The 15,798-nt window shown below is 53.4% G+C and overlaps 1 protein-coding gene across 2 annotated transcripts in view; it reads right to left on the bottom strand.

Moving 5' to 3' along the window:
- The window catches only part of NOS1 (nitric oxide synthase 1), a gene marked incomplete at both ends in the record, with an annotated part of 75,435 nt that extends 65,593 nt beyond the window's left edge, over window positions 1-9,842 (bottom strand). For both annotated transcript variants that reach the window (XM_081113759.1, XM_081113760.1), the window contains 2 exons: window positions 599-725; window positions 9,139-9,842. In XM_081113759.1, the coding sequence (XP_080969885.1) occupies window positions 599-725; window positions 9,139-9,842 (831 nt within the window). The remainder of the gene's footprint in view (window positions 1-598; window positions 726-9,138) is intronic.
- Between the last annotated feature and the right edge of the window lie 5,956 nt (window positions 9,843-15,798).

Below are 15,798 nucleotides of genomic sequence, written 5' to 3'. Positions count from 1 at the left end.
CATCAATGATGAGAGATAATCATTGATCAGCTGCCTCCTGCATGCCCCACACTGGGGACCGAGCCTGTAACCTGGGCCTGTGCCCTGACTGGGAATCAAACCATGACCTCCTGGTTCATAGGTCAATGCTCAACCACTGAGCCATGCCAGCCTGACATATTTTATATATATATATATTTTTAAATCCTCATCCAAGGATATTTTTTCCATTGACTTTTTAGAGTGCAAAGGAGGGAGGAGCAGGGGAGAGAGAGAGAAACATCGATGTGAGAAAGACATAGTGACTGGCTACTTCCTACATGTGCCCCAACTGGGTGCAGGGTGCGAACATGCAACGGAGGTACTTTCCCTTGACCAGGAATTGAACCCACTATTTGATCTGCAGGCTGATGCTCTAACCACTGTGAAAAACTGGCCAGGGCTCTATTTTATCTTTTAAATCCTGAACCACGTGAGTGCCGTTAATGTAGAAACAGAATGAACATGTGAAAAATGGTAAGCTCACAAAGAAAAAAACACACCAAAGCAAAATCCATATCCCAGCATAGGTGCTCCTGGCTTCAGCCCCAACACCCTCCCAGCAGACACCGCCCCTTACCTGCTCCTTCTCTGAATACGGGTTGTTGAGGACCACAGGCACGTTGCCCTTCCCCCACAGGTCATTGAAGACACGGTCATTCTCCACGCCGAGGGGCAGAGGTTTGTGTGACTTGGCATCCAGGTCTCTGGAAGGCAAGGGGGTAGCGTGAGGAAAGCAGGACGTGAGGGGTGGCCAGCGAGCTGGTGGCCCTGGTCTGGGATTCCCGAGTCAGTCCAGAGCCTCCACGGTCCACCCACATGACTACGTGGAGCCAGAGAACACTGGGTGCCCAGCCTGCTGCCTCGTAGGATTGACAGCGCCCTACTGTCAAACACAAAGGTGAGCTCATCCAAGTTGGCACCCATGGCTGGCATCCACCTGTCTTCGTGGACATCATTTCAGGATGGCCATGACACGGACTGTGCTCCTTATCCCCTCCCTCGTTTCTAAGATCTACGAACAGAGGAAGCCCACCTCCTAGCAGGACCCCAGGCAGAATCCCTGGACACAGTGATGCCCATCAGCCTTAATTATGTAGGAAGCAGGAGGCAGGAGGGATAGGAAGGGGAAACCAGTCCCGTGGGCCAGGGTGGTAGGTCATGCCAACGCCAGGCACTGACAACAAGGCTAATGACACCAGCCCAGGGTAAACAGGAATGATCTGAAGTAAGGGGAGCAGAGCAGGCAAAAATAATACTATTAAAATGATGGCTGGTGTTTGTTGTGCACTTTACATATGTCTTGGTTAATTTAATCTTTGTGACAACCTTCTTAGATAGGAAGAGTCACCATTTTACAGATGGTAGAGGTGAGACAAGAGCTAAATTGCTGAAGGTCACAGGATCCCAGCCTACTCTTCATATCCTTCTGAGGTGGAGGCTCTCATTATCATTTGTCATCATCATCACCACCATCGCCTCCACCATCTCAGGATCATCACCTTCATCACTATCACAATCAACACCACCAACTTCTCTCCATCAGCCTAACTATCATCATCACCGCCATCACACTACCATCACCACCATCATCGCCTCCACCATCTCAGGATCATCACCGCCATCACACTACCATCACCACCATCATCACCTCCACCATCTCAGGATCATCACCTTCATCACTATCACAATCAACACCACCAACTTTTCTTCATCAGCCTAACTATCATCATCACCATCATCACCAGTGTTAGCACTGTCCATATCACCATCACCACTGCCATAATCACTCTCATCATTATCATCACCACCATCCCCATCCTCCTCCACCATGACCTTCACCACCACTATTATCAGCCTCACAGTCATGATCAGATGAGGAAACAGGCTCAGAGAGGTTAAGTCACTAGCCTCAGTAACACAGCTAGTGATGGTGGAGTTGGGATTCAAACCCAGGCTTGTTCCTGACTCTAGAGCTTGACCTCTGAACCAGAGCTCTCCTCACTCCCAGGCTCTGACCTTGAGTAGGTTCAGGAGGAGGCTCTCGGCAGGTTCCACAGCTGGCCATCCTCTGAGATGGAGGGAAAGCATGGCTGGGGTGGAACTGAGACTGCGTTAAAATCCAGACCTGCTCTTCCTCCCTCCGAATGCTGCCCTCTGCTTCCTGACAACCTGTTCTTTTCAACCCTCCCCCAGGGTTACCCTGACTAGGGCATATGCCTGCTCCCCAACCTTGGGCGTCTAGGCTGGCCCTTGTCTAGCCTTCTGTACTATGTTTCCAGCTTTGGGGACTCTGGTCTTGGCTCCAGGATTTCCCCTGATCCCCCATCTGGTGCTGACAGCTGTTTGGGATGGATCAGAAGCGTGGCCCTGGGCAGCCAGCTGCTCCAGCTGCTCACTGGGGTCCAGCCAGACCCCTCTGCGCTGTGTTTTGCGGAGTTCTGGTGGCCCTCATCAAAGCCACTTCTGCTCTTTTGCTTGGAGAGCTCTGCAACTGTCAGAGGGAACATACTGTTTTACCCTCTTTACTAGTAAAATGTCACCAAAACACACCGGGAGCAGTTCTTGATTACAGAACCCAAGGCAATAGTTTACCTACGTGGTGAAAAACAGAGGAAGCGTCTGTTGAGAGGGCTCCTCTAAATGTCACTCAGCTCCCTCTCAGCTCCGAAACTCCTGACTCTGTGAGAGCACACGACCATAAACCCGGATTCAGCAGAGAAGGGAGGAGGCGAATACTGTTTGAGCATCTGTAATGTACCAGGTCCTTGCACAGAAATGATTTCATTTAATTGCAACAGATATTAAAAGCCCAATTTTACAGATGCGAAAACTGAGCCCTGAGAGGTTAGGTTAGTTTCCCAAGGTTCTGCAGGAAGCACACAGCAGGGCTGGGATTTGAAACTAGGTCTGACAGATGCTCAGCCCAGATCCTTCCTTTAAAAAACAAACAGACGGAAAAAAACAACAACCAGAGACAGAAAAAAACTAGTCAGGATGCTCATGCTAAGCCAGAGGCTAAAGAGCAAGCAACCCAACATCGATCACAGAAGGAGGCCCGTTTACAAAAATTACAGGGTCCAATTACCTAGGCAACTCTGAAATGGCTCCCGGGGGCTCGTCTGTGTGAATCGACAGGGAGCGAGCCACTTTCACCATCATCCTTTTTAAAAAGCCTTTAACAACTTTGTTTAAATAATGCTTGTGAAGTGTTCTGTCAACATGCACTTCTTTACGAGTCCCGTGTGATTGGTAGGAGAAGAATACTTTGAATATGGCACCAGGGCGAACAAGCAAGTCGAGTTATTTGGCTCCCATTCCCCCAGGGGCCAGATTAGAAGTAGATTTAGGTAGATGCCCACCCCCCAGTCCGTCAGTGGTAAGCGGGTCTGCGGGAAATGATCGGGCTTATTGCTGCAAATGCACTTGCCCTGGGACCTAGCTGCCTGATGGGCGTGGAAGGGCAGTGCCGCCTGTGTAAGGACACGGGCTATGGAATGGGTTCAACGCTTAGCGTCGATGGGTCTAGGCCAGGGGTGGGCAAACTTTTTGACTCGAGGGCCACAGTGGGTTCTTAAACTGGACCGGAGGGCCGGAACAAAAGCATGGATGGAGTGTTTGTGTGAACTAATATAAACTCAAAGTAAACATCATTACATAAAAGGGTACGGTCTTTTTTTTTTTTTTTTTAGTTTTATTCATTTCAAACGGGCCGGATCCGGCCCGCGGGCCGTCGTTTGCCCACGGCTGGTCTAAGCTGTGCAACTTGGGGTATTCAGGACACTTGTCTTTCCTAATTCTCCGTTTGTTCATCTCTAAAATAGGGTTGCTCATACTGCCGCCTCGTTGCAATGGTTAAATGAGGTCACGCTCACAGCCCTTACACCTACCATCACCGCTCTTACTACTCATTGGCTTATGGGTCGATCAGACGGAAGCAGAGAAAGGAAAGCGTACTTCTGTGTAAGACAGTCCAGATTCCTCCAAGCCGGCGTGGGCCAGCGGGACCTGCCACCACGGACACACTACCTCCGTGCTGTCCAGGAGTAGGGCCACGAGCACCTGGGGCCACGAGCACTTGAAACACGGCTACTGTCAGTGAGGAACTGAATGTTTCATGGTTAATCCTCCCCTGAGGATATTTTCCCACTGATTTTTAGAGAGAGTGGAAGGGAGGAGGAGAGACAGAGAGAGAAACATAGATGTGAGAGAGACACAAGGATTGGTTGCCTCCCGCACGCGTTGACCAGGGCTGGGGATTGAACCTGCAACCGAGGTAGGTGCCCTTGACAGGAATCCAACCCAGGACCCTTTGGTCCACCCGTGGGCCGACACTCTATCTACTGAGCCAAACCAGCCAGGGCCTGAATGTGTAATTCTAACTGTAACTGGGTGTAGACAGCTACTAGTCTATGTGGCTAGTGGCTATAGCATTGGACAGTGGTGCTGAAAATCGTAACGTCGCTGAAGACTGGGACATGAAGGCATCCATGGGTCCTACCTGGGACGGGGGGTGCCTTCCCTGGGGGTCGGGGGACAGAGGCAGGGATGTCGCCCTCAGACCCTTTTTTGGACCATCACATCTTGTTCTCGGAGCCCAGGAATTTGGGAATTCTCTGCTTCCCTTCCAGACTCCCCACTCCCACCATGCTCAGCCCTCACATTCACTCTGTCTCCCACCTGGAGCATTTTCCTGTGCTTTCTGGCCATGTCTAAACCAAAGCCATTTTTCTTCCACTTTGCTAGCTGGGTGATCAGACCCGAGCCAAGAGCCGGTCTAGCATCTCTACACCTTCTGGGAACCTTTGCCAGATCCTTCCAGCCGAGGCTCCCTGTGAGCCAGGATGCTCTTACCGCACGCACAGTGGGATGGGGATGTGTGGGGGGCTGGGCCTGACTCCACAGAGAGTTCTTGCAAGTGTTGATCAGCCCCGTGCTGACCGCTAACCAACCCCGAGGACCCAGGAGGGGGAACAGGTGGGCCAGGCCTGTGTGCAGGGCACAGCCTGCAGGTGGGGGCTGCCAGCTCTGGCCCAGCCAGGCAAGGGGCCGCTGAGGAGCAGCTGGTCCTGGCAGGAAGCCCTGCTGGCATCTCTCAGCAGACAACCCCCTCTCTCTGACCCCCCCTTCTCGCCCACCCCATGCCAATAGCCTTGGGTTTCTGCCTCCACCTGGTTGTGGATTCTGGGAGCTGAGTTCTAGCAGGAAGATGTGGGGACTGTGGAAAGCAGGCCTGTGGTATGATGGGCAAAGCTTTTCTCCAAGATTTCAGCATGCTAGAAAGGAAAATGGTCTCCATAAAGAGAAAAGTATGCCCGTGAGAGTCAGAATTCTACGGCAAATGCTGTAGCTGAGAATGGGGTTCGGGCCTATGGGTTCGGGACTAGTCATGACTGTCACACCTCATATCCCAAACGCTGGGCAGGATTCTCGTGTCTCCAGGGCCCAGGCTGGGCGGATTGGGCTGAGTTTGGATCCTGGGAAACTGGAGAGCCCGCAACAGCCCCTCCCCCCCCCGGCCCCCGAGGCATCTCAGGGCCTCAGTTTCCCTTTTAGACTCTGAGAAAATATTCTGATGACCTGTGAAACTTGATGACTAGTGGTCAAGTGATCTGTGGCCAACACTGCAATCTACAAAGTCAGCTGTGTGACTTGGGACAAGTAACAGGAAAACAGGGTGCTATGAGGAGCAAACGAAGTCCTCGATGTAAAGACCTTAGCATGGGGCCAGGCCCACCTGCAGTGCTCTGTAGCGGCCGAACATCACGATAATAAAACCCAGGCCATTTGTGACAATGTAGATGGATCTTAAGGGCATTCTGCAAAGTGAAATAAGTCAGAGGAAGTCAGACAACTACTGTATGATTTCACGTATACGTGAAATATAAAAACCAAACAAAAGCAAACTCATGGGTCCAGAGAACAGGTTGGTGGTTACCAGAGGTAAAGGGGTTTGGAGGAAGGGGATCAATTCTATGGTGAAGGATGGTAACTAGATTTACAATAGTGAACGCTATGTAGTTTATACAGATATTATAATGTTATACGCCTCAAATATATATAACCTTGTATACCAATTTTGCCACAATAAAAAAAACCTGCCAAAAAAACCCCAAAACCAAAACTCATGCTTGTCACAGAAGGCTCCCCTGCCCCCAAGTTAAGCTAATACTCTAGGGTCAAAATTGACTTCTGTTCCTCCAGCCACATTCTATTGCCTGGTTTCTCTTTAACTCTGGGCACTCACTGTGAGATTTCTAGGTAGAACCAGGACAGTGCTGTGTGTCCCCGGGCAAGCTGCTTAACCTCTCTGAGCTTCAGTTCTATAAAAGGGGGCGAAAACCACATGTCCTACTTAGGGAGCCTAACTCCTGCAAGGAGGTAATCTGTAAGTAACCCCAAGTGGCAAAGAAGTTATCAGAGCCCAGGGCGAGGCTGACCACCTGGTCCAGATGGAGGCTGGACTGGGGACCTTGGCCTCTTTAGAACCCTCCTTCAGGGCAGCAAGCTGACAACCTGGATTTCCTCTGCTAGGCAGCATTTTAAAGTGATCGCTCCCAAGTGCAGGAGGACTTGGAAGCCCCGAGTTTCTCTTCCTTGCAACCCCTCACACACTGCCACCACCTGCCAGGGCCACCCGCCACCCTGGATGAAGGGATGAGGCTGTGTCTAGACTAAGCATCACTCCTACCCCCAGGTAAGGGCCAGCACCCCCAAACAACAGGGCCAGGGATGCCCCAGGAGGCAGAGGGACTAGATGGAGCAGAATAAGTCTGTCCAAAGGAAAGAGGGACGGAAGGAAGGGAATGAGGCTGAGAGAGCAGGAGGTCAGGGGCACCGCTGAGAACCAGCCCTGCTCAGACCCAGAAGTCACAGACCAGTAAACAAACCTGGGTGTGGGGCTCAGGGCCTGGCGGGCTGCCCGCCTCATGGTCACCTGTTCATGCAGCATCTGGGGTGCCAGTTCCGATCCCACCCCCACATGCAGCTTGGGTGGAGAGGCTCCTGGGAGGGTGCACCATGCCAGGCAGCCACATGCTCCAGGGGCCTGGACTGTGCCCGGCCTGCCAGCCCCGAGAGTGACCCCAAAGACACTGTCCCTGCGTTTCCCTTTCCTGACCGGGGACACGGATTCTTACTGAGGCTCTTATTTCAGCCGCTAGGAGGCCGTCTGGCAATTTGTGGGGGCACCGGTGGTTGTCACAGTGGGAGGGAGGTGGCTTCTGGGGTGGCGGACATCCTGCAACGCCAGGAACACTCCCCACACGAGCACTAAGGGTCCTGACTGCCACGCCACCTTGGGACATTCACACAGATTTTTAAAAAAATGCCTAAATTGCTGAGCCATGATCCCAATTCGTCATTATGTATATATAGGCTTTAAAATAGACTGAATTTCCCAGGCACGCCACGGCTGCAACTAAATCAGAGGAATGGCATCGCTTTATTGGGAGCCGTTCACCATTTCAGGAGATCACATCACCAGGGCGACGACGCTGCTGGTGGCATTCGAGGTACCAAAACGACACACGTGTGTCGATCTGCATCCGGCTCCGCTGTGCTGGCAGCAATTCTATGTTTAGGTGCAAACAGCGGACCATTCCAGTGGAGTCGGGCCTGAGCACTAGCATGTGAACTTGTAGGTTCTTTTATCATCAATTACTTTTTTGCTCTGTCTCCTTTATTTTGTAGTTAGGGCATTAAATCGATTTTAAAAATGTCCAGTGTGGGTAGGTTATGTGATCCATGAATTAGCTGCTGGTTAGTAAAGGGACATTTAAAAAGATCTGTTAAGCCCAGCCAGTGTGGGTCAGTGGTTGAGTGTCAACCCATGAACCAGGCGATCATGGTTCGATTCCTGGTCAGGGCACGTACCGGGTTGCAGGCTCAGTCCTCAGGTAGGGGGCGTGTGGGAGGCAGCCGATCGATGTTTCTCTCTCATCACTGATGTTTTGATCTCTCTCTCCCTCTCCCTTCCTCTATGAAATCAATACAAAAATATTTAAATAAAAGATTTGTTAAAGGGGGGGGGTGCTTTGAGTCCAGCACGGGTATAAACCATTGAGCTTGGGGCACCCGTGCTATTATTAAATATCCCTTATCCTTACCATTTATGTTAGTGGTTTCATGGAGCCCTGGACTTGCCCTGCAGTGCTTCCTCCCAAATCTTACCTCCTGCAAAACAAGTTTTTCTGCTGCTTTCAGTCAAACAATTGCACGACGTGCAAGGTTGGCCCGGCTGCTGCTTCCTCCCCAGAGAAGGAGCTGGAAGAACCCACTGGGTTGCCAGCTTTCCTCTCCATAGAATCAGAAAACGCCGGCCTGGGCCACATCGAGGGGCTGGCACCCACGTCTTCAAGTTCTAGCCTCGGCTCCCACCTAATCCGAGCAGGAGCCCTGTTTGGGGGAGTTGGGGCCAATTCTCTACCTTGATTCCTCCCCCTCTGTCAGAGCCTTTGTTGCCCTCGACAGGCTGCCCAAGGAGAGAACCGGCTGAGCCTGAGGTTTCCCAGTGCTCAGCTCTCTCCTCTCTTCCCAAGGCCTTGACACCCACCTCACCTCCTGGGTGGTCTCGGGAAAGCCCCCCCTCTCTGAGCCTCAATCTTCTCACCCGGGACATGTGGGCTGCAAACACACCCATCGCCAGGGGTGGCTGGAGGGTTACATGGGATCAAGATCAGAAAACATGACACCGGCTACCATGGCTGACAGCTCTGGGCTTCCTGGCAAGGGATACATCCTAGCTCAGCCGTGGACAAACTACGGCCCGCGGGCCGGATCCGGCCCGTTTGAAATGAATAAAACTAAAAAAAAAAAAGACCGTACCCTTTTATGTAATGATGTTTACTTTGAATTTATATTAGTTCACACAAACACTCCATCCATGCTTTTGTTCCGGCCCTCCGGTCCAGTTTAAGAACCCATTGTGGCCCTCGAGTCAAAAAGTTTGCCCACCCTTGTCCTAGCTGCTACGCCCATTCTGCTCTTGCAGTTTTAAAGGGAAGAGGCAAGGGTGAGAGAGAGGCCGTGCCCAGCAGATGTCGGGGGCAGCTCAGGCTGGCTCCCGGGCTGAGAGGCTGAGCTGCAGCACATGCGCCCATGCACAGCTGCGGGGCTTACCTGTCCACCTGAACTTCTGCATCTTTTGTCTCCGCCTTGGCAGGTCCCCCTCCGTTGATCCCTCTGTCGGCCGAGGTGAGAAGGTTCAGCACAGGCTTGATCTCTTTGAGCAACTCATTGTGCTCCTCACTGCACTGACGGGCGGCCCCGGCATTTTTCTTGGCAGGGTCCAGGCCATTGGTGTGGGACAGCGAGCCAGCTTCTGGCCGGTTGTCCTGGGCGTGCTGGGGCCCGTTGCTGGGGCCCGTGGCCCCGTCCACCGCCAGCGGCTGCTCTTTGCAGGCTGACGACTGGTGTGACAGATCGACAGCCGTGGTGGGGGGGCCCAGGGGCCGTGTCACCCGGATGGTCTTGGGGGTCCCGTCCCCAGTAAAGGTGGTCTCCAGGTGCGTGGTGAAGCCCTCCGGGCCCCTCAGAATGAGGACCACGTGGGTCTCGGAGGCGATGCCCCTGAGCACCTCCAGGGCGCTGGCGTAGCTCATGTCCACCAACGGCTGGCCGTTGACCGCGAGGATGATGTCTCCGGCCTGGATGAGGCCGCTCTGCTCGGCGGCACCCCCTCGAATCAGGTCGGAGACGATCACGGGGGGCTTGCTCACCCGCTCCTTCACCAGGAACCCCAAGCCCCCCACTCTGCGCTTGAAGAGGCGGACAGAAATCACGTTGGGTTGGATTTGCTGGACACTGAACATGTGATTCTCCATGGTGTCCAGGGTCCGAGTGTCTGAAGACCACAGACTGGGTCGGGCCGAGGCGGCTTCGCCAGGAGGAGCCCCGCTCAGGCTGTGCGGAGGAGGAAGGAGCCGGGGCTGCGGAGAGTCTCTTGGGCTTGTCTGACTTTGACGTCAACTCGGTATCACCCACTCATTGCTGCTCGGCGGTCGGTGGCATGATTTCGCGCGCCTGCCTCCCTCCTTGTTCTCTGAGGGAGTGATGGCTGATCGGGCAGACGTCAGGAGAAGCGGTGGGACGTGTCCCTAAGCAACAGGTCAGGCGGACTGTGAGGGGAAGGATCTGGTGGGTGTGTCTAGAGGCCACGCATGCTCTTGGGGGCTATTCCCTGGGCATCGCCAGCCCGTGAGACGCAGACGAGATCCAGAGCTTCCTGAGCTGAAGAGAAGGAGCAAGGACAGAATGGAGAGAGTTTAAAAAGAGGTCGAGGTGGGAGCGCCCAACACCACCTTCAACACGAAGCCGGCACACGGAGACGTCAGCCACCAGACGCTCCGGAGGGACCAACCCAGAAACAAAATCCCTTTTCTTCGAGGAGGGTTCTTTCCCAGTTGGCTGCAAACTGACTGGGTTCATCTCCATGAACAAAGCCCTGGGTAACCACTCACAGTCCTCTCAGCCCCAGGAAGCAGAAGGCAAGGCTCAGAGGACCTCTCTTATTTTTTTTCTTCCCCACCCCAGAAGCCACCCCTCCAACTTGTCACTCCCGTGGCCTTTGTCTCTCTGCTTCACATTTTCCATCCACAGGTCAGGGGCGCAGCCAGCACGGAGCTGTGGGCTCTCCGATCCGGCTGCTCCCAAAGCCCCCGCCACGACCCCTGGAAGGGGACACTGCCTTCCGCGGAGCCACTGGTTAAAGATGTCAATTGGCTTTTAGGACCGTTTTTATAATTATTGACTCGTTCCAGATTCAAAAGGGCAGACTTGGCCACCATCACAAACCCAATTGGGTATAAGTACCAGACACAGGTCCCTATAACACATTGGGGGACATAGTACTTCACAGGCCACCTGAAACCCCAACGGAGAAACCCCAGGAGAATGGACTGCGCACGCCCAGGTGAACATAAGCACCGGGCAGGTGCTCAGCGAGTGCTTGTTGAACGAAGAAGAAAAATCCCCAAAGACTAAACAGCGGACAGTTACTGAGCACAGACACTCTTAACAGGAAGTGTCTTCTCTGATTCGCACAGTAACCCTTCCATAGACAAGAAGACCAAAGCTTGGGAAGGGTCAGTGACCTGTCCAAGGCCAAACAGAGGATGATGGCGGAGGGAAGATTTGAACTCCGATTGGTCCCACTCTTGAGCCTAAGCTTTTGAACTTACAGTCTAGGTTTAAAACATTTATATTCTAGTTACTTTTACAACTCCCACCAGCTCCTCCAGGCTCAGGGAAGCCGAGGGGTGAGCTTGGAGAACCGAAGGCCAATGGCTGCCGTGGCTCAGGTGAGGAGTGGGCGCCTGTGGCACAGCGGGCAGGGATGCAGGTGTGTCTTATGTGTCCGGGCTGGGGCAGGTGGATTGGGGACAGGTGGGGGGCAGTGGAGAACCCGTACAGCCCTTTCCTTACCCCCAGATCCATCTCCACCCCTCTGTGGGCATTCACCATGCCTTAGCGCAGGGACGGAGCTCCCATCTGCCACTGCTAACAACTCCCTCCCTCCTTTCCCTTCTAGCAGCTTCCCGGGGTCACCCCGGGGCTGGGCTGAGGCAGATGACAGGCTCCTGCTACCTCTGAGAGCAGGACATGGATGCAGACACCCCCATGAGCAGGAGGTACCCCCTCCTGGGTCCCCTACGGGTCTGGTTAGGAAGTTAAGGCCCCCCCCCCCCATTTTACAGCTTGCTTTACGTAACTCCGCCAGTCCCTCTGTGTGGGTGAGGGAATAATGACTACCCGGCCCAGCCCAGGCTGTGTTCTCCATCTGGTGTTGCTGTGTGTGTGTCTCTCTGTGTATTCATGCATCGCCTCGCGCGGTGTCATTTCTCTGCTGTGTGAGTGTGCATGTGTGGCCCGTGGAGACGGGCTGAGTGGCTTCCAGCATCCTGCTGCTGGGGTTCTGGAACCACCGTGCTCTCCTCGCCCGGGAGAGGCTCGGTCTGCCCTGCCCCCTGCTTCCTTAGCTCTTCGTGAGCCCACTTCTTCCCGGTACCAAACCCAGCATGTTCACTGGGTTTGTACACGGCAGATGTAGCTGGAAGCAGAGCCAGCGGGGACCTCCCGACCGCTCTTGAGTGGGCACTCGGCTGAGGTCTTTAATTAAAGAAGAGACTTGAAGGGGAGCTCCTGGTGGGCGAGGCCCCCATGCTCGCTTCCTCCACACGCCGGCCTGGGCCAGACCTGCGCAAAGGACATAGGCTGGGCTTGGCTCAAGGAAAAGCAATAAAGCAACCCACAACGTCCCCCACCCCCCAACAGCCCCGCCTCTCTCTTTCTTAGCTGTTTTCAAATCAGACAGGGCTGTTGGCAGGTGCTTGGGAAAGTGGGGTGCTGTTTCTCAGACTTTGGCTCTAGAAAGGCAACTTGAAATTTGGAAGGAATTGGAAAGGGCTCCAGCGGCAGGAAGAAGTCTGAGTCCGAGAGACAGAATGAGAGTGAGCGACAGAGAACACAGCCCTGGGACCAGGTGAGTGGATTCTGAGTCCTCACTGTGGCCAATCCTCACCCTAAAAGCACCCCCACAATATGAGGCGTCTCTCTTTTTCCTTCCCAAAGCACACCCTCCTCTGCTGTCATATTTTTTATTCTCACCCGGACCAGTGGCAGGGTTGACTCTGCCCATTTTACCGATGAATAAATTAAGCAACTACAGGGAGAGCCCCTTGTCCCAGCTTGCAAATGCCTAGTGTCCAGTGGGCTCCTCAGTCCTGGGCCAAGCTGGAGCGCTGGCCACCCTGCTGCTCCAGGGAAGATTTTAAAGGCCCCTTCCGGCCCTATCTGTGTGTTTCTGGGTGAGCTCTTTATTTTCTTGGAGCCTCAGTTTGCTCATCTGTAAAATGGGGTCATCATGTAATGACCACCTCCCTGGGGAACTGGGAGGATTCAATGGACAAGCGAGTGCAGGGTGCTCGGCAAGGTCACAGGGCGAAGGCTCAGGAAGACACGGCGTCCTGTCATTGTTGTACGGTGTCACGCCTCCGGCTTTCTGGCTGACCACTGAGCTCACTTTCTCCTCCACTGCAGTCTCGCCAACGGTGCATCGCGTGCCACCTAGAAGGAGGCCCTTGGTTTGAAATCACACCGAGGACTCTGACGCCAGTCACGGTGGGGCGCACTGACTACAACCGGCCTCTGCCCTTTGGAGCCGCGACCTGACACAAACCCTGTGTGCGTGCCCGCCCAGCCAGTGCCAGGGAAACGCTTCTTGGACCGGGCCTCGTTCAAGTAGCTCAGTGGTCTCGGTGTATTTGTCTCCGTTACCTGGCTGCGTGGAAACGGGCGGCTGGCTTTCAGGATGACTGCCTGCCAGAGAGGAGCAGGGAGCCAAAACGGGCCAGCGTCTGCCGCCACCCCGTCTCGCTGCCGTGCGACCTTGGGAAAACCGCTCCACCCTGGACCGCGTTTCTGCGATCGGAGGAATGGTGACAGTCACAGTCCCGAGTGACTGAGTTTACTGTGTGCCAAGCAGGGTGCTCTGACAAGGTGCTCGAGGCTGAGAGAGGCGACGGGGAGGCAGCCCTGGGTCTAAGGGAGTGGACCCTGAGGCCTCGCCAAGGTGAATCCCAATCCTAACAATAATCCCACAAGATCAGGCCTCCCTCCTTTTCCTCCCCGAAGCACATCCTCCTCTGCTGCGACCTGACCAAGGTCACGTCCGACCGTCCCCATTTCACAGATGCAGAGATTCAGCTAAGCAGGGAGACCGGCCTGCCCTGGCTGCCGTGGCTTGCCAATTCTGCACTGAGGTCGGAGGATTCGGGAATCAGCGACAGCTGAGGGGCCAAGAGCTGTGCCTCCGATACAGCAGCCACTGGCCACAGGTGGCCACGGAACTCCTGAGCCATGGCTGGTTCCACTGAGATAAGCTGTATGAGTAAAATGAACACTGGATTTCAAAGACCAGCAGGACATAAAGAACATAAAATATCTCTGATTTTCCAGTATCTATCACTCATGTCGAACTGATAATGTCTTGGATACATCGGGTCAAGCACAATGATCAGAAAATGTATTCACCTGTTGCTTTTGACTCTTGAGAATGAGACCACTACACAGTTCAAGATCACGCCCGTGGCTCACACTGCATTGCCGCTGGGCAGCGCGGTCTGGAGTCTGGTTCTAGCGTCTGGCTCCTGGACCAGAGTTCTTCCTTGTGTCCCCCAGTCCCATATGTCCCCTCAGGCATCTACTTAGCCAGGCAGTAGATACTTCCGTCTAAAGATACCGGAAAACTGACACAGAAGGTTAGCAAACATCTCACCACTGTTTGAGGCTGACCGCTGCGAATGAGGCTGACGGGGTTAGAACGGGGAAGGAGAAAACCCAGCTCGAACCCTGCAGACAGCCAGGTGACAGGAGGGTGTCCCCTGGGGTAAAGGTCCGGTACTCAGCATCCTGCCACCCAAACGGCCTTTAAAATCTCACCTGAGGATCCAATGAATGTCTCACTGGAGAGAATAAAGCAGTTCCCCATTTGCAGGTAGGAAATGAGCTCCAAGATATACCATTAGGTAAAAGAAAGAAAGAAAAGGGAAGAAAAGAAACCAGGGCATAATGCAGAGACCATTCTGGAAGGAAGCAGCACCACTGGCTGCACCCTACAAGGAGTACTGGAATTCAGAAGTAGGAGGAAGCACTGAATCGCCTTCTTCTTCCAATCTGAATATCATTTAAATTATTTTTATCACGTGTGTGACCTTTAAATGAGCAATATTAAAGAACAGAACAGCCGCCTGTCAACGCCTCGGTGTTTTCAGTGCGCGCACCCACAAAATCGCTAATGGATCACAGCCCTGCATCCCGTCTCCCTCCAATCTCATGTAAAAACAAACTCAAGTCCTCCACATCTTAAAGCGAAACAAAAGCTGCCGCCTCCAACACAAACAAAAGACCCAAAACGTAACCCAACTGTGCTCTCAAAAAAACCCTCAACAAAGCCACCAACTTCCTCCCATCTCTCAAGCAGCTCATTTGCAGCCTTTCCCCAGAGAGCACACCCCCGGGAAAGAAGCTGACGTGCCTTCTCCCACGCCAAAGTTACTCCACAAACCCGTCAACCCCTGCAAATCGGGGGATGAGTTGTTGTTCCGTGTTTTGGGGAGGCCACAGACAGACACCCTGGTCCCATGGGATCATCCCAGACACCTCATTCCCCCAGATTCCTGGCTACGGTTGGCCTGTGATGACTTTGATATCCTCCGGCCAAATGGCCACACCTCAGAGGCGGGAATGAGCGTGGTTTAGAGTTAGGAGCAGGAGGATGGACAGTTATTTAAAGCCTGACAGTACACCTTGCATCTGAGGGTTTGGGAAATCCACTCTCCCTCACATCATGGCTTCGTACGGTCTCTCTGTGTGGTGTTGTGACAATATCTACTCCCTCATTGAAAAGACAGACCTTTGACCTGGCTGCCAATTTTTTGACCTGGCGATTCAATTTTTAAAACTTGCCCCTGCAGCCCTAGCTGGTTTGGCTCAGTGGATAGAGCGTTGGCCTGCGGACTGAAGGGTCTCAGGTTCGATTCCGGTCAAGGGCATGTACCTGGGTTGCAGGCACATCCCCAGTGGGGAGTGTGCAGGAGGCAGCTGATCAATGTTTCTCTCCCATCGATGCTTCTAACTCTCTATCCCTCTCCCTTCCTCTCTGTAAAAAATCAATAAAATACATTAAAAAAAACAAAACAAAACAAACTTGCCCCTGCAGATGAAACACACACACATTTCTCTCTCTCTCTCTCTCTCTCTCTCTCTCTCTCTCTCTCTCTC

This window comes from Myotis nattereri, assembly GCF_964212035.1.
Source record: "Myotis nattereri genome assembly, chromosome: 19".
Lineage (NCBI taxonomy): Eukaryota > Metazoa > Chordata > Mammalia > Chiroptera > Vespertilionidae > Myotis > Myotis nattereri.
Note: the sequence above shows the minus strand (reverse complement) of the source record. Positions and strands in the feature narration are given on the sequence as shown.